Source organism: Amphiprion ocellaris, chromosome 7, assembly GCF_022539595.1.
Source record: "Amphiprion ocellaris isolate individual 3 ecotype Okinawa chromosome 7, ASM2253959v1, whole genome shotgun sequence".
Classification (NCBI taxonomy): Eukaryota; Metazoa; Chordata; class Actinopteri; family Pomacentridae; genus Amphiprion; species Amphiprion ocellaris.
Window position 1 is genome coordinate 2,588,782 of NC_072772.1, and position 23,363 is coordinate 2,612,144.

A 23,363-nucleotide genomic window follows, 5' to 3' on the forward strand; every position below is an offset into this window, starting at 1 on the left:
ATTTTCCCCTTGACAAAACATACATAAGCAACAGTTTGTGGAAGCTGCTCTTTATTTGTAAAAGAAAGAAAAGACTTCAGTCATTGTCTGCTACACGTTCTAATTACATAAAGAAAATATCTGCGGAGACAAACGCAGAGAATATCCTGAATCAAACTTAGGTAGAGTCAAATTTGATTGAATTGCTTTCATATTTCATACATCTTTCGCTTTTGCACTCAAAGAACAGTCAGTTTTTATATACACAGAGCACCGATCAACAGTGCTCCTCATCTCCACCCTGGTCCTCGGGATCTTTTATACAATTAATTTACATCAAATCGCCGCCGCCGCCCCCCCGCCAACATCGGTAACCAGCAAGCAGACCACCCGCCCCCCCTCACTCTCCCTCTCGCTGAGGAACTGTAGTGTGGAAAGATGTGTGCAACATGAAGACAACTCTTTCACATTCAGAGTAAAGGCAGCCTTGATTACAGTCAGTGAGTCAATGGCATGCCAAGCTTAAAGCAAATGGAGCCCACCACCCAGTGCGACGCTTCAGATTCGTGGATGAAGTGTTTTTCAACTAGTCAGGAAACTGATCCATTGCAAAATAAAACCCTAGGCACAGAATCGACTATATACTGTTAACTGACTCATACTCTAACCCCGTGCACTTTAAGTACAATGGAGACCGTGAAATCTTTCATCTAGTAAAAAATTTTCTTAACACAAAACTCGGAGAATATTTAGTGCTCTATCATTCCGCTTAATAGGTGTAATTTATATAATAGCTTTTTTTTTTTTACTCTACCTCTTAATGATAGTCTGAGATCCTTGTTTAATGCTGAAGCACTCCCACAGGTGTTCAAAGTACTGTAGATTTTACATTATTTTTTTCCCCAATCTTAAACCAATAATCATAAATAAATACAAACAACACACAAGGAATGTCTACTGTAAACACGGTAAAAAAGACAAAAACTAAACAGGTGTAAACGTCATTAGCATCACTACTTAGTGACAGTTAAATAACTGCAGGGAATGGATGACTGACGATCGGATCAAGAAAGGGAAGGACCGCTCTCCTTCTTCCTCCAGCCCCTCCCCGCTGAACATCAAGCCTTTACATCCAACCACAGTATCTCCAAATACATTAACATTAAAGTTTCTCAGCACCCAAACTATCTTTACAGATTACACTGTAAAACGGATAAGGAATCCTCTTAAGGGGGATTTAGACAGCAGCATCACTCGACGTCTCGGACAAGTTACAGAATAATGGGTGTGAGCTATCGCCAAACGTCATTTGGACATGGTTACCATGGTTTCGGACAGTCGTTGCACCGCTGTGTTCTTGACATGTCTGTATCTGGGGGATGTGTGAATGTTTCTCTGAAGAGCTGGACTGCAACGAGGACAAAGTTTTGCTGCTAAGTGCTTCATCTTCTGAGAGACACTTCCTTCAAATTACATGAACTGCATCTGCAAGAAAAGCGATGGACAATGTCAGAAATAAGTGGTAATGTGCACAGAAATACTGTAAATCTGTTAGTTTTGACTGATCGCTGAGCCTTTCCCAAAGGCAGCATATTGTGACAGCAACTATATCTAAGTACAGCTTTTGACCTGTTTCGAAGTGCTGATGTCCTTTTAGCCCTTAAAACTACAAAACAGAAGTGCACAAGTAAAGGAATGTGCAAAGCAGTGTGTTAAATAGTTACCACGTTCAGGTAAATTGGTAATTAGTGGAGCTACAGTTTTAAAAAATCAAAAAACCTGGTTTAATCCTCTGTACCCTTCAGCAAGTCTGAGAAGTATGTTTTCTTTACAAAATTGACAAAAGTACACCATTTATCAGTCAGAAATGATCAGATTGTGAACTTTCAGCAGACCTTAAACTACTTATCCATGACATGCTAATTAATGGGAAAACTTAACCAAATCTAAGCTTGATATATTTATTAAATCATTTTATTCTGTAACAACAGATTCTTTTCAGTATTGGCTACACCTGTAGGCACTTGACAGAAAACCGTACCTGTTGATTCCAGGTATTTCTGATTTCACGAAACAAGTAATGAAAGAAATTCAATTTTCATTTTTTTTGTTTTTGTGATTTATGCCATTATATGTGTTATACTGTACAGGAGACATCTGTCTACTTCTAGCCATAGTTTTGCTGTATGCATAGAGATGCAGGGCTTTGTTGCATTAAAAAAATTGCAGAAAAAGCCCAGAAATTGCGTAGGGTTCAGAGGGTGAAGACAAATGTAACAATAATGGTTAAATCCTGGTCTATCGGATATGGGAATCCCCAGTATTTCGTTGGTTAGTTCTCATGCCAAGTGCCTCTGATCTTGTCACATTAAAAATATATTCTTTGAAAATGTCAACATGCTTGTGAGCTTAGTAGTGAGTGTTAGACTGAAACAACAGTCTAATTCAGCACCACAATACAAGAAAAAAGCTGTTTCTTATTTCCATGTCTTCTACAAAGATCATCATGGGGATGATGATTTTTTTTTGCCTAAGAACCTTATTCAGTTTTTTTTCCAACTCTTGGATCTAAGTCTGGTTTAATTAGGTAGCTAAAGGCAGTTACAAATGAGTAGTTTACAAAGTAAAATTGACACTGAATTTTAAAAATAAATTGCCTAGCAAATGCAGCTGCAAATTGCTTTTAACAATAACTTAGGGGGAGAGAGCTTAGCGAACAGGCAGTTAGATTCACAAATGGCTGCAGTGTTCAGAGAAAGCAGGTTTGAGCAATACGTGATGGCAGCAGAGGAACAAAGGCTCAGAATGATTCTGGCTAAATCTGCCAAAACAAGCAAGAAATCCGAGCAACAAAAGTCAATCAAAGGAAATGAAGTGACCATTATACATGCAGCATCTAATCAGATGGAGAAGACATCAAGTATGCAAAGGTAAAAACAAACAAACAGGCATTAGCACTGGACATGCAATGCATGCAGGCGCATCCGCAGGCAAAGAGCATGATGTACCTAAAGAGATGCTCTACAAGAAATCCTTGAGAGAGAGGTGTGCAAACGGGTCCTGTCCAGGGGCTCGGAGAGGACTCTGGCTGGAAGGACTAGAGGCTGCAGAGGGCTATTTCAGGAAGAAATACAGGAAGTAGGAGGACCAGAGGAGAAGTCAGAGTCAGTACAGAGACTCAAGGAGGGATGATATTAGTTTGGAGAAGCTGTGATGTATGAAAGACGGGTTAATAGAAAGGAATTGTTCGGAACAGGGAGTCAGAACAAGGGAGATGATTCACAGTTTGTTCCTTTCAGCTCCGCAGAGTGAAGGGCTCATTGTTGAAACTGTCATCATCTTCGGCAGTATTCACACCGACAACAAAGCTTACACAGTGACTAACTATGGTACACGTCACAGCACAATGGATACACCTATTTACTCAACCTGATAACTGTGCAAATAGATACCGACTTCATTGTGCATCACGTCGGTGCAGTAGTCAGGGCTGCTGTGCACCCACCTGAGCACTAGACACGGAGCCGAAGGGGTTGGGTGGCCTCATGACGGGCTGGGAGTACATCATGGTGGGTGGATTCATCATCCCCATAGAGCCCATCTGTGGAGGCTGCAGCACAGAGATCAGATTATTTGCTCTACAGATGTAAGAACACTGTTGACAAAGCAAGACTCGGTTGGAGAAGCTTTTAAATCCATCTGCTAATGAACGGCAACTAAGATTTCTTATATTACAAGGTATTTATATATATTCTATTCTTTTGTATACATTTTTATAACTTTACCCACTGTTTCCAAGGTCAAATAATTATTTTGAAACTTGAAAATACCTTTTATGTCACAAAAAGAAGATTTTTCAACTGCATTTTAGCAGCATCACGATAATTAAACTTAAGTTGATATGACATGAGTGCATCATCATCATCAAATACACAATTAAACACACAATCTGCTTCTCTTCTGTGATCTAAAAAAATTATTTTTCTACTTGAATTTACAAAGAAAAAAATGAAGGCTAAAGACAAACTCATGCCTGCTGGTGAAATATTAATATTTATGAGGCGAATGTGCTTTAAATAAAAACTATTGAGAATTCTCCAGCCTTTATTTTATTTATAAAACTTGAGAGAATATTCATAACGGCAAAACATTGACTCACTTGACCCAGTTAAAGCGCATTTAATTAGTTCTCTAAACGATGCGGAGCAGGTAAAATAACAAAAGGATTTATCTAACATGAACATCCAGGGTGTGAAATCCAATTCATTTCTTTGACTTCAAAGCAGATGAGGAGCGAGACTCGACACACACACAGTATCTACACTTACCATGCCATATCCCATCATGCCTGTGGGTGTGGTGGCAGGGAAGGCCATGATTGAGGGTGGCTGAAGAGACGAGAACACTGTCAGTAAGAATTTAAAACGCAGTAGCGAAGCAGCACGACATTACATAACAGTGGAGATCAGGGCGTCACATCCGGTCCAGTCTCTGTATATAAGTGACTGCAAACAGTCATTCTTGTGGCTTACTTTACATGCTGTGCGACAGATCGGCATCCACTACTACATACCGACACCTTTGTAATGTTAACAAAGATAAACAGCAAATGTTTTATGAGCAAAGATGAAACAGCAACTCCAGCCATTTCCATAAAACTCATCAAAGCTCTCATATACAATTATTCCTCCATATTTCTTGTTTTTTGTAGTTTTAAAACCCCGTGCAAAATCTATTTTTATACATATACTAGAATATATGCTATATTATTATCTCTCTTATGTACAATCAATCATGTACAATATAGATAATTTGTGCAATATTAATACTTCTCTCAGAATTTCTACTCATGAAAGATTCTGTGGAATACCACTGATATGTGCAACACTGTTACTTATAGAACTAGTACCTATGTATATTTTGGTTTATGTTTGATTTTTGTACTACATTCCTTAAATGGCTGCACTATCCCCTTTGCTGCTGTAACACTGTAAATTTCCCCACTGTGGGATTAATAAAGGCTTATCTTATGTTAGTTGTACCGTCTGCTGCCTAAAATTAGTTTCTACAACACATGAAGATGTAGGAGTATGTTCAAGAAATATTGAAAAAATATCCTTAACTAAAGGTATAACATGAGCCACATGGCACACGGTTAAAAAAGGCTCAGTTCCAAGGCTGTATTCTCTGTAATTAGCGTAATTATATATGTTAGTGGGGATTCTGAATGAGGTTTAATTATTTCTGCAGCCCAACTCTGCAGCTCTGGTTCCATGTCAGCTCTCTAGTAAAATACGAGAGGATGCAGCAGAGGCACCTATCATGAGCACTACAGTGACTACAGAGAAAGGCCTGTGTGTGTCACCATGGAAACGGGGTTCCAGGTCGTGGTCGGCGCCGCCTTGGGCTGCCAGTTGGTGCCGCCGGTCATCCTCTTCTCCCCCGGCTGGCTCCAGTGGATGTCACTGTGGATTAAGACAGTTGATGTTAGCGCCGGCTCCCAAGTGCCCTGAAAGCACAGAGCTGCTGGAAAACACACGCAGCGACGAGCCGTCACTTACTTTTTCATGGTGCCGTTTCCAATGCCGAGGTCTGCAAAGGAAATTTCAAGGAGCAGCTGTTAGTCCCGCTAACGTTTGGTCATTTCTGCGCCTTAATGAACGCGTGCTGTAATTAGTGCAGCAGAAAGCAAAGCATTAACACTCACTGCCGACAAGGTTGGCCAGGGAGGAGTCAAGGTCATCTGACACCAGCTTCTCTGGCTGCAGACTGGACGGCTGGTTGGAGCCGGCAAGAGTTGGTTTCAGGATGCCTCCAGTAATATCTGACAAGACAAACAAGATGAACTTTTAATAAGTCACTAGGGTACATATACGCATTTAGCAAGGATTTTATGTTGTGCCAATAAACCAGATGCATGACTGTGTTTTCTGTTATTATTATCAGTTCTTAGCATTTTTATTATTTCTACTCTAACCTAGCTGTCTTATATTATTATTCTGGTGCTTTATTTATTCTTAGAAAAGAGACTGCAGGAAATGAGGGCAGGGACACACGGAGGAGTGACATGTAATAAAGGGCCACAGCCAGATGACATCTGGGGGACGCTCCAGTTCACGGTGGCCACCCCATAATAAGTGTAAATGCACATCAGCGCTCAATCTTCTGTTGTAATCTCTTGTAATGAAATACACTGCAGTTACACCGCAAAAAACATCTGACTTCACATGTCTCCTGGTCTCAAATTCATCTTTTGGGACATATTTTTCGTTAAATAAGAAAAGTGTCAAGTGGGGTGACATTATTAAACTGCATTACAAGTTGCCTATTTTGAGTGTTTCTTTAACAAATCAGTGAGTACTGACTGCTATAGAAACAAGAATTAGCCTTTTTTAGCATTGTATTATCTTACTACTACTATTCAAAGCACATTCAGGTGGAGGAGGAATAAGAGCTCGAAGTCAAACAACTAAAAGCCTGTTTACAGAGCAATTGTGCAAATTAAAAACATCACTTTTCTTACTTTATGGGACAAATTTGTTAGCAAACAGTTGTACACATGTTACTACAGCATTAACAGAGCTCCATTATCATTCATTTGTTGCTGTGATCTTCAGGTGAATATGAGACAAATATTCACTCATTTAATTCTGTTTAGTCAACTTCTGAAACAATATCTGGCTCTAGATGCTAAAAGGTGTACAGATATGTTTGTTAACTAGTAGTTCAACATGTTTCTCTGGTCTTTGGTGCATTTAGAGCTTTTTCTCTCAAAGTAGCGGCTTGTTTTATGAGAAATTATGCTATGAGAGCAGTGAGAGTGAACCAAAACCATGTAAAACTCCGAGGAGTGCTTCAGATAAGACATTATTTGATGTATTTTTATTTTACATATATGGACTATAGCTGTTTTAAAGAAATTATTCGTACTTGTTGAAATGGCATATATGGTAAATGGTGAATGATTTTTGTCCCTGTTCTATTAGAGATATATTAATATAACTTTTCAATTACACTCTGAATTGCAAGTTTGGAAGTAATGCTGAACATAACTATGATTTGAAGTCCATTAACCATCAGTTTTGCCATGATTTGTCTGAATAAGAATGTTTATACTCAAAACGTGAGGTAATAATTTAATAAATGTTGAGCATCAAGACTACTGTGCAGACTATACATTTCCATGATGACTCACGTATATTTCCATCCAGAACCTCCATCATCACATGGATGTTCATGCTTTTTGTGTGTTTTTGCTGTTTGCAGATACTAACAGTGAGGGGTAAAAATAGCCAAGCGCAGACAACAGTATGTTCTTGCAGTGGCAACCTGTAAAACAGGGCTGAGTGCTGCAGACGTTTCAGCTGTATCCAACATAAGGACCAGATTCAGATCTCTGAAACAAATAATATGATCTATTTTGTTTCTAATGTTGTGATTTTTTTCTGTTATTTCTAGAATCGACTGTAGCTTGTGTGGAACTGTTGTGGATTTAGTCAAGAATCGCAACATAATGGGAAAAAAACCATCAGTGGACCATATCTGCAACATCTTTCAAAATGCCATAGATACTTTACTGTGCTGTGTGACCTGTGTGAACAGAGCTCGCAATGTGGTTTCATGGTTACACCAAGGAGCGTAGATTTTTTTTGCTGTTGTTTGTTTACAGAATCTGGATAGAGCAAACAGTTTCTTTTTGTCATTTAAAAAAAAAAAAAATAGGCATGTAGAACAAGGTAATTTTGATAAAATGTCATGATATTAAATCTTAGATTTGGCTAATTTTCCCAAACAAACAGCATTTCACAGATAAGCAGGACTGTCAGAAAGCTCAAAATCTGAAAAGTCTCTCAGTTTTTAAAGTTTTCCGTTTTGATAAATAGTGCAATTTGGCAATTTTATGAGCAAAATAACTTTAAAAAACACCAAGGGATTTTGAAGGTTAAAAGAAAGGCTTTAAGCAAGGCTGGGCTTTGATTCATCATCTGCAACTGTCAATTAAGCCTGTCTACCTCAACAAAATGCAGAAATCTTCTGAAGCAGAAATTACGCAAATACTTATACTTGAAATCCTCACCATCAGAATTGAGGCTGCTGCTGCCTGTGGCTTTGGCTCCAAAAACTGACTCAAAGTCCACCTGGAGTCCACCTCCTGACTGCTGAGGAGGGGCCTGTGGCGTTGAGTATCCTTCACAAAGAGATGCAGAAGAAGACAGATACAGTTATGAAGCTACGCGAAGTGAGATCACTGAAAACTGTTCACTGCTTGGACAAAAGCTTTCTCTTGTAACTACAGTGTCTATATTTAATTACAAGACACTTGTTGCAGAGAGCAGAGCTCCTCTTCAGGGGAGGAAACTAGCATGAATCTACCACTGAATGTGCTGGAGAGAGCCTTCAGTACTCTACCTCTGAATAGACCTGCTACAGTAGAGGGCTCAGTGGGGAAGGGAGCCTGATGTGGGAGGTGCTGGGCAATGGACACTGGACCACAGAAGGAGTCTGACACGCCACAGGAAGCAGAACGAGGAAGAAGAGAGAGAAAGAGGAAGAAAGAAAGCAAAAGGCATTTCAAGGCCAGGCCAAAGAGACAGGTGGAAAATAACAGAAATACAAGCAGGAAGAAGACAGCTAACGTGTGCAACATTTTTTAAGTTGTTACTATTTTTGCTGTTTTTTTTTTTTCTTTTTTTTTTTAACTTAAGTAAAATGTAGGAGAATAAAACACTTCAAAACAGTATTGTAGCAACCCAGAGGGAGGGATTAAAGGAACAGTTTGACAGTTTAGGAAGTATTTTTGTTTCTGTACAGTAAATATGAGGCTTCAGCAAGCAGCCAGTTAGCTTAGCTTAGCTTTAAGACTGGAACCAGCTGGACTGCTGTTCTCATAAGGCAACAAAAACCGCCTGTAAAGGTCTGTATGACAGAGGAGCAACATTATTGCTTTATGCAAGATTTGGCTGGAAGATAAGGGCTTCTTGAAAGCAAAACCTCCATCTAAAAAATTGCACCCTTGGGTCATTCCACCTCAAATCATCAACAACAACTTCTGCTTGACCTTTCTTATTTGCCTGAAATTTTTATAGCAAAAAATATGAATAGTTGAACAGATATTTATGAAATTTTAGCCTAAAATATCAAATACATTCAAAGACAAACATTTCTTAAAAGTTGCCAGTCAACCCACTTTTATCACACATTGAAATCTGAGGCTGTTTGGGTGACGATACCTTGAGAATTAATAAACAAAAAAGATAGAATTTTTTCATAATTATTTCTCATCATAGATCAAATGGCCTCTGATTATGAGTGTGTTGAAATATTAATAAAAATCAAAGCCATCATGAAAAGTTGCGATGAAAAATTACTTTCTTAGTCATATTTGGAGAATCATTTTGGAACTAGAGAACTATTAGGATTAGGATATCTAGCAATAGCTGTAATTTCTGTGGTACAACTTGTCATACCTGCTCAGTCCCTTTCTGTGACCCAGTATTTTACATCTATGATATGTTTATATGTTACATGCAACTACATGTGGTTCATAAAATATCACTAGTTGACTTCTGCATTATCATTTGTTTTGTTAGTTTGTGTTCAAAGACAGTTTTTTTTCATATTTCAACTAATTAAAGATTATTTGATCTATTTCATCTTTGCAATATTGGAGATTCCAAATCAATGGTATGATGAAAAATAACAAAATTTTAGGCTACAGTCTTTGAATTTGCTCAGCGATTGCCATTTAAACATAGCTTTAAATTTCAATGTGCTAAATAATAAGGTGAAAGTGGGTCAACAGGCAAGTTTTTTATTGTATTATCTCGGAAAAGACAATCTAAAATTTCACAGATATCATTTTTAATGCATTCACTACTAGATATAAAATAACAAGTTTCAAGCAAATCAGTAATGGCCAAGCAGGAGGTCCCTGATGATCTGAGATGAAATTATTCTCTTTTAGTTTGTGATTTTTCTCAAAGAAGAACATAAGTCAAGTGATTTACAGATATTTAAGAGTGGTACAAATCTTGTCAAGTAACTGGAGGCACGAAAATGAATGCATAATTCTCAAAATGTCAAACTTTCCCTTTAATACTCGTTCATGTCCACATTTCTACCATAAATATCAAAATAATGTCTCTGGGGGATTTGTACAGGACCCTATGTTTGCCAGGAAACATAGGCTGAGATGGTGAGCCATCATAGTACCTGAGATGGAGTGTTCTATCCGCACTGTGCGTTTGTAATTGGTTGAAACAGATGAGTTTGTGTCAATAAAGGGATTGTAACGATCTGGAGAATCAAAAATAGTGTTGGTAAAAGGAGAACAGGTTTCAACTTAAAGCTCTACGGCATCTTTGCACTACAATGCAAAACCAACTGTTCATTAAAAGAGGATGAGCTGTAAAGCAAATGTGCGTATGTTCTCTATTGTAGGACACGGAGTCTCCTGGTTGACAAATAAGAGGAATTAAGAGGCTAAAAACAATATAATCTAAGCTTGGTATGAACGGCAATGACAAGATAATTTAGACATTTGCACAGACAGAGAAATCAACATTCAAACTACAGCAGCACAGTAAACATGCATTCTATTCATGCTCATAGGTAACTACAGACAAATGAACAAGAGTCGACAAGACTTCTGAGGAGGAACAAAATGAGTCGTTACCACCAAACATTTCATGACCAGATGTCCTAGAGGAAAAGCTAACACCGTCTGAAGACACGACAGGTAAGTGAGTGGCATCGACAACGAGTTTTGAGAGGAAAGGGTTAAGGTTTGGCATGGAATCATCTCCAGCTTCAGCAGAGGTGAAAGGATCTACGCAGGCAGAGGAAAGAGAGACAGAGAAAAAAAAAAGGAAAAAGACAGAAGAGAGTGGAGAGGAAGAGGTGGGCGTCAGAGTCAGACAACAACAAGAGAAGGAGAGCATGCAGAACATGTCACCAAAGTCCAGAACAACACAGATGTGGTTTGGAGGCGGCTCTTTACCTGCCCACGGTGTCGCCACTGGAAGCCCTGTGGAGCCTGATTGCATGGAGGGCTGGAAAGTTGACTGGAGGTCAAAAAGGTCGCTTTCCATCTTCACAGCACTGCAGACAGACAACCATAAAAATCAACCCTTTTAAAAGCACAATCTATTTTGTGCTGGTGCAGACAAACAAGTCAAAAATAAAATGGCTCCAATCCTAGAAACTTTTCGATTACAGATCCTGGTCTCTTTGGAGAGGTAACTCTGGGAAGTTAACAGGCTAAAGAGCTGCTATAGTCCTAAACATATTTAACTATTTACAGACACAAAATGGTTTAATATGTAGTTTTTCCCCCTTTTTTATAGACTATATTAATTTGGTTAACTTTAGCATGCACTGCTACATAAATCATAGCTTGAGTGATAGGCCTTTGTGCTTCCAATATAAAAAATGATTTTCAGGTATGTGTCAGGATTCAGCTAGCACCAAATTAGATGTTCTCTTTACTTATTAGCTGATTAATCGATCCATAACCCATCATTCATCTTTCTACATAATATATAAGCCACTGACTATGTTTGTAATGGTACTAGTAATTTTCCATAGAGAAATTTCCAGCTTGTCAATGTAAAGATTCCAACATTTTTTGTCACTTATTTGGGTTGCAGACTGCTGCTTCAATAGAGCAAACAATGCCAATACAATACACAGGGCGGTAGGTGTTTGTCATTACTTTCTGACATTTAAATATCTAGTGGAGATGAAAATGCTTCCAAAACCACCAAAGAATTTTTGCACAAGTACGCAGCAGGCAGTATGGAGCAAAATGGAGCAAAACTTACTGAATATTCATGTAGAGAGAGATAACACACTCGTAGCATTTACTTTTTCACATAACCTCCAGGACTGCTTACGTTAGTGTTTCTGTGAATCCGCGAAGACATTTTTGATAATTAAGCATAACATGTCAGGATATTGTATGAAATGCCCATTATGTAACCCTCTGAACCCCAGTCGGTTTGAAAGGCATATTTTTTTAAATCCCCAAATTATAGTATTTAGCAGAAACTGCAGCCACAGAAAGAACAGACATTTAACTTTCCATTCAATTTTGTCAGGAAGCTAAAACAAGCTCACACTTAAAAACATGATATATTATCAAAATCATGTTATTACACCTTTCTCATTTTAAAAACTGCTCAAAATAAAGCACTTGGACTAACTAGATTATGTAATAATCTAAAAAGTCTGTGCTCCTCCACACAACCGTGAAACAGTGACTGATAGAGTCACTAAAATGCCATGACAGAATATACCGACAGCTTGGAATAAGATCATTTTTAACCTTACAGCTGCTTAACCTGCTTACTGGACATTAGAGAAGTAAAAAACAGTCATCAAATAAAGTCAAACTGGACACAAAACAGAAGCATCAGGTTAAGATCCCTCATTCTTCAATTCTCCTTCCGTATTGTTAAAACTACTCAGCGGATATAGTCTAGATCTTAGAAGTACCCATTAGAGCAGCTGGGTGTAGAGAAGAGGTCGATGGCTGGTGCTGTGCTGATAGTGCCCCCTGTGGTGGATATCGGTGATGTATCAGTGGTGGCGAAAGACGGCCTCTTCGAGAGCTCTTTAAGCCTTTGTTCCTGTGAAGAAGTTCAGGTTAAACACAACCAAGACGCTGCAGTAAATGTTCAGTAAATGCACATAATCTGTACACTTCTGTCTCAAATGGCACGCTAACCTTGAGAGCTTTGAGTCGGGCCTGTTCCTCTTCAAGAGCTGCCTGCTTCTCCCGCTCATCCACTTTAGTAAAAGACATCCCCGTGCTGGCCAGTGATGACACCGCATTGGACAGAGTGCTGGCCCTGCAGGAAATCACAAATTCACACCGGATGAAGCACAGACAAGTCAGTGTTACTGAGCTAATACAGCTGGTAAGGCAGTGTCTGCAACTCAAGGATTTCAGAAACAGTGATGGATTAATGTACCTGCTGGCAGCAGTGGAGTCTTTGACCTTCTTGCCCTCTAAAGAAGCCAAGTGTTGCTCCAGAGCTTCAAGAAGGCTACTGGGAGCCTGTCGTGACAGAAAACACAGAGTCAGCTACTTCCTTAGACACAAAAAATGCAGATTGTATGGACATCAAGACCACAGAGGACAGTGGTGGGCAACCAAGATGGAGCAGACAACACTACACTGTAAAATACAGAGTGCAGACTGCCAATTTAAGTCTTTAATTCATAGGATTCCACCAACGTTTGGATAATTAGTTACCCACCACTGATCAATGACTGCATTCCAGCCAAAAAGCTACTTTGGATGAGAGTAACATCTGTGTGGGATGACGTACTGCACCACAGCACCTTCAACAACCCGGCCGTTGTTGAATTGGCCGTGTCTAAGCACAACAGTTCAGCCATTTCACAGGAGATGAGCTACACTGACTTACACCTCAATAACACGACCAAAGTGAACAGAATTTACCACAGCGAGTGTTTTTTCCTTCAACTGTTTTTCACCACGATGTGGGAGACAGAGTCGGAGCAGAGGCATGCAAAAAGACAACACTGAGGCAAGTCACAGACATAGAAGAAGAGTGAAATGATAGTACTTACACAAACTGTGAACTAAAGTGGAAAGATAAGGGGAAAATACAGAATATAAAGGTGGTGACAGTCAGAGGGAAATGCATTTTAGCTGCAGTTCTTCGGGGTAAATTATTTATGTAAAATTGGTCCCCACAGAAGAGCACGACTGTATGTGCAGTTTATTTTTAATTAGTTAACATCTAACCGTCACTGTGCAGATTTACTAAGTGGATTGTGACTACAGTGCAGACTTGACACCTTTATTTACTGTTGGTAGAATTAGAAGAAGGAGGAGGAAAGGGTAAGAAGAAAAGGAGAAGAATCAGAAGCAGAGAAGGAAGAAAAGGGGACAAGAACAAGAAACAGAAGAAGAAGACCACCTCCTCTGGCAAACATGCGCTCAAGAAGGAAATCATGCAAAGTGTCCTGCTTTAAACAACATCTGTGTTGGGTATACTAGAATCTGGTCGGACAAAGACAGGGCTAATGAAAAAAGAGCAGTCAGAGCTGGAAATAGAAGAAAGAAAGCAAGGCAGGACTTCCTATTAAGAGTGGAAATCTGATGTTTTCAGATTGCTCTGAAGTGTCGGTGCTTACCTGTGAGAGGTCTGGAATATCGCCTCGATCAATGCCCACCTGCTGTTAGAAAGAAAATCAAATTACAGCTGCAAAAAGACCCATCAGAATGCAGATCAGTGAAAAAATTTTAGAGATATTTACCTCTGCTACTTTGAGGAATTCTGATATCCGGGTCATTCGGGTGAGAAACTTCTTGTAAATGTCCAAGCCTTCTTTACACTGAGTCTTCTTCATGTCAAAGTATTTCTCTGTTTGGTTACAAAAGACATTTAAGTGAATATAATTGGAGCTGGCAACCACAAAGCATCGGGACACAATTAAAGAAAGGCAAAGAGAAGGTTGAAAGTGGTTCTTAAAGGTCTTACCAAGCAGGTTGATAATGCCTTCATTATAAGCAGCAAAGAGCCTGATGGAGTCTTTGAAGAGGAGCATGAAGGCTGCATTGATGACTCCATTAGTCAGCTCGTTGGCATTGACCTGAGGGAAAGCAATCCGCCAAGGCATTTATCTTACGGCTTCTTCACAGTGATTTGTTGACACACAAAAACAAAACGTCTGCGTATGTGAATTAAGATAATGCAGCAGCCTCGGCGCAGCCCTCACACTCCAGACAAGCAGCTCCATATTACACGAGCTGCAGAGCTACGGGAGGCTTCACCTTAAACTCACATTGAAATCGAGGAGAGCGTCCATCTGGTTCTGAATAATGGGGATAGTCTTGAGCAGCTTCTCTGTATTCATGGTCCTCATTACGCCGTCCACTCTGTGTGGACACATGCAGAGTCGGAGCAGGAGAGGGCACCAAAGAGAGAAATGAGAAGAAACAGCGTGGCTCTTAGAACAGACTGACTGCTGCTTTACATGGACTGTAGGACTGCAAGTAACTATTATTTTTTATTCCCATGTAATCTGCCAAATGTCTTTAAAATGTCAGAAAATATTGGAAAAATGTATATAATAAAATGCAGACCAAGGTGACAGTAAATCCCTATATTTAAGAACCTGAAACACACAAATAGTTGGTGTGTTTGCTTAAGGATCATTTTCTATATTGATCACCTATATTTGTCTTATAGTCAACCAATCCCAGACACCAACAATGAACTGATCCTTCTAGCCTGACTTTGCTTATTCCATTGAGCTTTGCTGTTGTGTAAAAATGCATCACTAAGCCACACTGCTGCACTTCCTTCAGTACAAAAAAAAATATGAGCAGTATTTAGAAACAGCTTGACAGCTGAACAACAGCAACAACTTTCACATCTTTGGGAAGTAAAAGGACAGAGATGATCACTGATTTGTTCACTGAAAGTAAAATAAAATAAAGAACATCACCATAATGATGCTTTGAAAAATAACACAAATTAGGGTTAAGTAGTTTACAGTTAACCTACTGCTGATCAACTGATTAATAAATCATAAAGCCCGACTGATACGTTGGTTACCCAATTTTAATGGGCCGATACTGGCCTATTACAGATATATAAGTATCGCTGTGTATGCAGTCAACAGAAAAACAGTATTTTTACAGAACATAATGCTGAAAAAGATGCTTAGAATAGTCTGGAAATGGTGTAATCACAGCTTTGACTCCACTGTTTCCAAAATAGTAGTGTCTGCAGCACATGAAGCAGAGTACACATGACAGCTGAGCAGAATCAGGCAGTGTCTTCTCAGTAAATTAATAATGACTTTGTGAAATAAATGCTAGATAATTAATAAACCATGGCACCATTACATTTCTTTTTCAATTGGACTATATGTGTGTGGAATATAGGCGAATGTCAGAATTCACTGTTTTTTTGCAACAGCCCAAAACTCCACTGTTGGTTGGGTTCTTAATACCTATTGTTTAAATGACTTGATATTTCCAATTACACTACTTGGGGTTTTGTCTCACAACTAATACGAACACGGCTGAAAAGAGCCATTAATAAAAGGAAAATACAAATATTTGTGGTTTCCAGTCTCTAAAAATTCCAAACAACTCACTGCTTTTCTGCTACTATAAATTGAATATCTTGGTTTTTGCAGAGTTGGTCAAACAAAACATTTTTTGAGGACTTCTTTGAGCACTGACAAAGTGTAATCACTATATTTCACTTCCTTCAAACATATCACAGACTGAAACATGAATTTTGAAAATACGTCACATTGACTGATAACAAAGATCATTGTTTGTTGGAGACCTAAATGTAATCATTAATTGTTCATATATGTAAAAATGAAAAATAACACATTTCCAGTTTTTATATCATAGAACATAAAATTTGCAAAAACTTACCCGCGTTTCACTTTTGTGAAGTCAAAGGCAACCTGTCTGTATGAAACAGCTTTCTCATTCAGGTATCGACTATACCTCCTGATAAACGTTGACATGTCATAGCCTGGAAATGAAACAGCAGGTGCCAAATTAGCTTTTACTGTTAATACCGTTTTGTTAAATGGTTAAAACTGCTTCAATCAAAAAGTTACCTTGTAACCCACTTTTGTCCAAAAAATTACTGAGGTTGAAAAGTGTATTCCTTGAAGCCAAGTACTGGACAAAACGCTGCATGAGGGGGGAAAATATACATAAATAACGTAAGGATACATGTCATTTACAGCCTTGCTGGAGGGTTTTGATGTAAATGTGATCTGCTGAAGCATCTCACCTCGTTGCCGTAGACCATGAGGTGGTGTGTAGTGATAAGTGATTTGAACACAACCACCCAGCTGGTGTTGGTGGTCCTCTCAAACAGCGAGTCAGCAAGTTGAGGAATGTTCACGTTCATCTCGTTGGTGCAGTGGATCAAATCTGAAAATAAAAAGACAGTTCATAAGATCACAAACTCATCATTATAATAATGCAGTGTATTTGTGATAGATACTGTCCAAAGCCGCAAAACAAGTCCATCAAAACGAAATAAATCTTAGAGCTCTTTATTTCACAAACATTTAATATTGAAGTTGCAAAAGCAGCTCCCATGCAGGGAAAGCTGAGAGAATTATCTCAGTGCTGAGAAAATGAATCCGAAACTACAAAAAATAAATGCTTTGAGCCTCCTAAAGCTGTTTATTTGCTGGATCTCTATTATCTCTACTCTATTTTGTCTATCTTCAGGTTGTTCTGACATTTTTTAAACCAACAAGTAAACTGAATTAAAAATAAAATAAAAAATATTGATATTTTGGTTTGTATTCGTCATAAATTCTTGATATACTGTAGCCTGAATGTTGCATATTCTAGCTTTTCAATGCTCAATTGAAATCTCCCTGTTCACAACTAGTTAAATCAACTTCACTCATATGCATTGTATGGATTTATTTTTGATTAAATAACCACCTACTTTAGATCAAATATTGTATGAAACACAAACAGAAAAACACAAAAAAATGAAGATTTCTGAGTGTCTGAGAGAGCATGTAGATTTGTCTGATGTATTTCCTATGTCAACAAACATTTTAAACTTCATTTAGAAACCAGCTTTCCTCTGAGAAGGCATATTTGCACACAGAAAAACCAGTATATGATTATGATTGTCAGGCGGGCCTTATGCTGAGCTGCTGAGCAGACGAACACCTGCTGCTGTCTAGTGTGAAAAAGTAGAAATTGACCACAGATGCTCAAACAAAATTTTTGGGCATCTGAGCCAAAAACAGTCTCTGATACTTATGTTCTCCTTTGCGGCTCACATGGTCACCTTTAGGTGGCATCAACAAACCCCAAAAATTACAACACTGACTGATTATTGCACTTCAGAGGACATTTGATCCGGACAAAACTGAAGATGTTGAAGAGGAAATGGCAAAAAAAAATAGACCCCAAAGATGTGAAGAACACCACCTTCAGCGGTGCTGCTCTGACCTAGCCAGAAACCATCAGCTTATTGAAAAACGCCAATAATCTGGGGATGAAACAATTACTTGATTATTTAGTTTGCTAGTAGACTGAGAGGAAATTGTAATGCAGCAATTTGCTGCTTTTAGCTTCTTAAATGTACAGATTTGATGCTTTTCTCTGCTTAATAAATGTTTTGGACTGTTGGCATTAAAAAAGCACATCCTATTTTGTCATTTTACAGTTTTCTGTCTCTTTATAGTCTGATTCCAGGCATGTATTCCTGTAGAGAATACATGAATCGGGTGAAAATGTGTTCTAAGAGACATTAGTCCTTGGAGGCATGTTGAACATACATGTGTAATTTGAATTCAAATTTCTTGTGTACGTTGCCAGCTTCAGGCCGTTTTTGTACTTTCTTTCCCCAGATATTTTACATCCTAAAGAATTAATCAGCTAATTAAGCCTAATTAAGCAAATAAGTCAGAGATTATTTGATAAAAAATAGTTAATAGAAACCCTGCACTGTATGTCCACGGTACAACAATGCAGTTACTCTATTCAAAATCCTCTAAATCAATTGAATGAAATGGGGCAACAGTTCGCTAAAAAGAATGTTTTCCAGATGAAATTTGTATCACAAACAGTAAATCGTATCTCGTTGTGCCAGTGCAATCAGGAATTGCGGTGACAGAAGCTGAAACCGATATTGTTCATCGTAATTGGTGAAACCCATGTCTAGCAGACCAACATTAAGTGCAGGGCATTAAGATGTTAACCATACATGTTCTGTCCTACTTCCCCTGCTCATATGTTCATCCTGCATCTGTTGAACGATGTTACTTGGAGCAGTTGAGCCCATCAGTGCTAATGACCCTGTCATTCACAGCAGTGATCAGACTGACGGGGTAATTGGGCCTCCCTTTCTGTCCTATATTTGACTTTTCAAAAGGCGGGGGACTCTAAGTAGGACAGGATAACCTTCCAGAGAAGCAGCAGCAGGAGTAGCAGTTAGCATGGGTGGCTGAACTGCCCAGAGAGGAAGACGATGGAGAGGAGGAGGAGAAATATGGGGGGGAAGGGGGATGTACTGACAGCACTGTCACGTTAGAATCAGCCTGCTAACGATCCACAGTGGTTGACATTAACAATTTCTAAATGAGTTAATTCACAAGCGGCAAATGTATTCATGTCACAGCCATGACAATGTGTGAAGCCAAAGTGGAAATAAATCCCCATTAAGTCTGTGTTACATGCTTTAAATCTGTGTGTGACAAGCAATCAATGCAGGATGTCAATAAGAATATGCTGAAGATGTGTTTTAACAATAAGAACATTGCTAATATGATATCACATTGTTATTCTGATATTCATTTTGAGGTGTTTCTTCCTGCTATAGTATGATTACAGTTTCATATTAAGACTCTACTAGAATAAGATCATATATAGTAGTATTTTATAACATTAATTTATTGCCCAGCAGCTCTAATCACATGCAGGCTTTAGTATCAAACCTCAGCACTGTTTTGGTACCAAGCCAAAATGTGTCCACCACACGAATCCTAGGTGTGAAAACCAACTGGGCTACTCTTTTAGGTTCATGAAGATGTTTAACCCTTCGTCCAAGAAGCCTTTTCAGTCCACCACATAGACTATTAAAACACTGTCAAGGATCAAACCTGACATCAAATGTCTTTATAGATTCCCAGTGTTGTTTTTTTTCAATCTATAATCAGGTAATTTGTCTTTGAAAACCCTTGTGCAAATCTTGTAAGACTGCTTGTATGCAAAAGGTTGTCATAATTTTTCAAGAATCGTGGTAAATGTACAAAACGTGTACAAGTGTGTTTTTCAAATTGGTGTGTCCAGTAAGTAATACATCAATACCGAACACACCTAATTCATTGACAGAAAATCAAACAACTAAAGCTCTTGTTTGGTTCTGCTTCTCAACTGTGAGCGCTTCTATGTTTTCTTTGTTTTAATGTGACAGTTCATTCACACTAGCATAGTAAAAGAAATCTGTCACCAATTTCAGACGTTTTATAGTTGAAGAATTACTAAGATTACTCTGAAGCAAAATAATCACTAGTTAAAGCTGATAAATGATTACTAGCCAGCCTGTGCCTAAAGGTGGGTATCAAACCGCAATATCACTTTGTCTGAAACGTGGCTGTATTGCTACGTGCCAACAATTAGCACTGAATCTTGGGTTGTCTTGTTTACTTCTCTGATTCAATTCAATTCAATTCAATTAGAAAATGTTCTTGTACATTTGCATTTGCATGGATGATATTTGACATTTGGAGACTTTGCTTCCTCCTGTTATATAAAAAATGTTGTGTAAAACGACTAGTATATATAGTATTTCTCCTATTAGGGTAATAAAATAAAGTGTTATCATATCATGAGTCAAACCTTTGTCATTTAGACCAGAGCTTTAGAGGAGTGGTCTAGCCTTAAGGGTGCAAAGTTTGCTCTAATGATCTGATTAGTTAGCAACAATTCTGATAACTGAAAAACGCAAAACACTGATTGGCTGAAGCTTCTCAAATGTGATAATGCTTTTCAGTCTTTAAAATATTCAATTAAACTAACCACCACTGTAGGTGAAGATTTCTGTAAAGTTGCTTCCATAAAGTATCTGGGCATGTCTGCAGCTAAAAACACTCAATGAACTCCAATAATGATGCTGGACATTCATAAAGTCAATTTCTTTCTTGACAGGATGCATTTAGAATATGTGAAACTATACTTTGGTTCTTCTACATCTGCATTAGCCTGGAAAGTATTTTGTCATAACTTTTGTTATTAGACCAGAACCTTAGAGGTGTGGTTAGCTTTAAAGGTGCAAAGTTTAGCCACATAATTGGATTAGTCAGCAACAACTTTGATTGCTGAAATGTAAATCATTCACTGGTTGACACTTCTCAGATATGACAACGGAACATTTTCATGTCTGAAATATTTCAGTAAAACTAACCATGACTGCAAGTAAAGGCATCTGACTTCTATAAAGTTGCTTCCATAAAGTACGAGAACTTGTCTGTGGCCTAGAACACTAAACACACTCTTAGTGAACTCTCATAATAATGTGGGATCTTCATAAGCCAATTTCTTTATTGCCATGATGCTTTTAGAATATATAGCAAATTATCTTTAATGTTTTTTCACATTTTCAACAAAACAATAAGTGGAGAGAAGTAATTGGGAGTAATTGATAATCATAAATTATCTGGTAGTTGTTCAACGCCTAACAACTCACAAAAGGTAATAAAAAGCAGAACACTGATCCTGACGGTTGCAATTATACAAAGTAATTGCTTCTCTTGTGTCAAAATCAAGAACACAATCAGACAAAAGGAATCCATGTAAGCGTCTACTGAGCTGCCAAACCAACCCTTCCAGCCTTTGCTCGTGTGTCAACATACAACAAGAGGACACTGTGCTATTATCTACGCACATCCAGGCCGTCTGCCGTGTTTGTGCGTGCAATGGGACACGTCAGTCACGCCGGATTGCTGGCTGCGTTGGGCTGAGCTAACAGAGTGTCACTCTGCCAACTTTCACTCATCTCACCTCAGGGGAGTCAGTCGCCTGAGCTGCACAACAGGTGTGGAACCCGCAGCCTTAAATGGCAAGCCAAAAATACTCACAAGTATAGAGAACAAATCCACACAACACTGTACTGGGGGTTTGCAATCTGAAACATTACACACTGTTTTTTTTTTTTCATTTTTATTCCTCAGAGTGTGACTGAACTCTTAGGATGATGCAGGGGCCTTCATAAAACCACGTTCATTACTGTCTGTGTGCATTTGCAAGTGCAGATCGATATGCAGAAACTCCTCTGACTATAAGGGCATCTGACAAGGATTTAAGCCTTTATGCTCACGAGTACACATATGTGACTTGTCTGTTTCATTTTTCCTAACAGTATGAGGAAGTGAAACCTCCTGCTTTGTGTCACCTCACAGACCTCAGGCACAAACTGTGATTTTTGCCCTTAACAGTGTCACCTCATCAGCAAATAGCAGGTATCACATTACTCAGTCACTTCAGCACAGATCAGAAATCCTGTAAATGTTCAACCAGGGCCTGGGTGAGAGCAAAGGCCGACTTCCTCACTGATTTTTATACACAGATTTGTTGCTATGTGGGCTAAACATTGAAGCTACATGAGAAAGACAAAACCAGACAGCTAGACAGGCTAGTTTGACAGCAGTTAATGACAAAAAAATGAATAAAATGACTATTTATGGCATAAATAAAGACCAAGTCACCTTTAAAGCCTTCTTAATTGCGCACAGTAGTATGTCAACAAGGCCTGTCCTCAATGTTAAAACAATATAATCTCCCTGACATACTAACGTGCTAGCATGTAGCCTCCTTTAGCTAAAGGCTTTGTGGCCTCCACCATCGCCATAACTCAGTGGCATTTCATTGAAGCCTGGCGGTGATTTAAACTTAAACACTGTGTTTAATAAAGATACTCACAATCCAGGTGTTTCTTTTTCGGGCCCATTATTTCGTGTGTGGTGGCCTTGCATACTGTTTTCGACACGGCGGATCCCGTTACACTGTGCTGGGCTGCCGTTATCCGGTCCGTAATGCTCTGCCCCGACATCTTCGCTCAGTCACTCACTCAGCGCCAACAAAAGACTTTAAAAATCTAAAGGCTCGGTCGGTTTTCGATTTGAGTTCTGTTTTAATAGATGGAACTAAATCTCCACCTCCTCCGCAGGCTCACCGGACCCCCCTGTTCCCAGCCGGGAGGAAACAAAAATCAAAACTAGGCTATGGCAGCCGCACACCGGGGGAGGGCGGAATAAAGAGAATCTGACAACAACAATCAGAGGAAAAAAAACAACGTTAGATCGCTTCTTTCTTGTCGGGATTCATTCAGATTTCACGGACGCCGTGACTGCACGGTCCACTCGCTGACTCATCCGACCAGGGTCTCTGTCTCGCTCTCATCCCGATGTGGCACACCGGATCCCTGCCTGCCTCCGCCGCTCCGCCAGTCGTCGTCGTCGCCGCCGCCGCCGCCGCTCCTCCTCCTCCTCTTCCACCGCCTCCTCCTGCCGCTGCCGCCGCTGCTCGGCTTTAAAGCGCTATGAAAGAGGAAAAGACCACCGAGGAGGGGAAATGGCGGGCCTGCTCTGCTCTGCTCTGCTCTCCGCTGTTCGGTTCTCCGGGAGGAAAAAAAAGGCCAACACGCCGCCCTGCAGACCCTGAGTCAGATTTTGCGCCGCCGTTGTCCCCTGACGTCCGCTGTGGCGCAGGTGCACCAAGACTGACCGCAGACCAGCTGGAAAACACACAAACGCTCAATCACGGAAGGCCTGGAGGAGACATGAAGCCTGTATTGATTTGAGGAGTGGACTGCTGCAGGCCTGTAACTCTGAAGGAA

General features: G+C 39.3%; 1 protein-coding gene across 5 annotated transcripts; it reads right to left on the reverse strand.

Annotated features, from left to right (window-relative positions):
* Positions 1-34: 34 nt before the first annotated feature.
* On the reverse strand, positions 35-23,127 carry picalmb (phosphatidylinositol binding clathrin assembly protein b). Of its 5 annotated transcripts, XM_023265116.3 has the most exons (23): positions 22,448-23,127; positions 16,785-16,927; positions 16,606-16,681; positions 16,415-16,517; positions 14,800-14,893; positions 14,496-14,607; positions 14,272-14,378; positions 14,149-14,190; positions 12,954-13,039; positions 12,707-12,830; positions 12,475-12,608; positions 10,979-11,079; positions 10,655-10,807; positions 10,192-10,275; positions 8,389-8,481; positions 8,057-8,167; positions 5,687-5,803; positions 5,541-5,571; positions 5,345-5,444; positions 4,308-4,367; positions 3,485-3,589; positions 2,988-3,093; positions 35-1,464 (listed from the first exon to the last, which is right to left on the reverse strand). In XM_023265116.3, exons 1-22 carry the CDS (start codon positions 22,575-22,577, stop codon positions 3,001-3,003), a joined length of 2,199 nt encoding a protein of 732 aa, XP_023120884.1. In that variant the 5' UTR covers positions 22,578-23,127; the 3' UTR covers positions 35-1,464; positions 2,988-3,000. The 5 variants fall into 5 exon arrangements, with proteins under 5 accessions (XP_023120884.1, XP_054867927.1, XP_054867926.1 ...); XM_055011952.1 differs by lacking the exon at positions 10,192-10,275; XM_055011951.1 differs by lacking the exon at positions 2,988-3,093.
* Between the last annotated feature and the right edge of the window lie 236 nt (positions 23,128-23,363).

What these genes read in the sequence shown, in the direction of transcription:
- picalmb (XM_023265116.3), bottom strand. Translation starts at nt 22,577, where the DNA reads ATGTCGGGGCAGAGCATTACGGACCGGATAACGGCAGCCCAGCACAGT. An exon ending in GAAAAAGAAACACCTGGATT is followed by an intron (nt 16,928 to 22,447) that starts GTGAGTATCTTT and finishes TTTTATTTTCAG; the next exon opens with ATTTGATCCACTGCACCAAC. An exon ending in TCATGGTCTACGGCAACGAG is followed by an intron (nt 16,682 to 16,784) that starts GTGAGATGCTTC and finishes CCCCTCATGCAG; the next exon opens with CGTTTTGTCCAGTACTTGGC.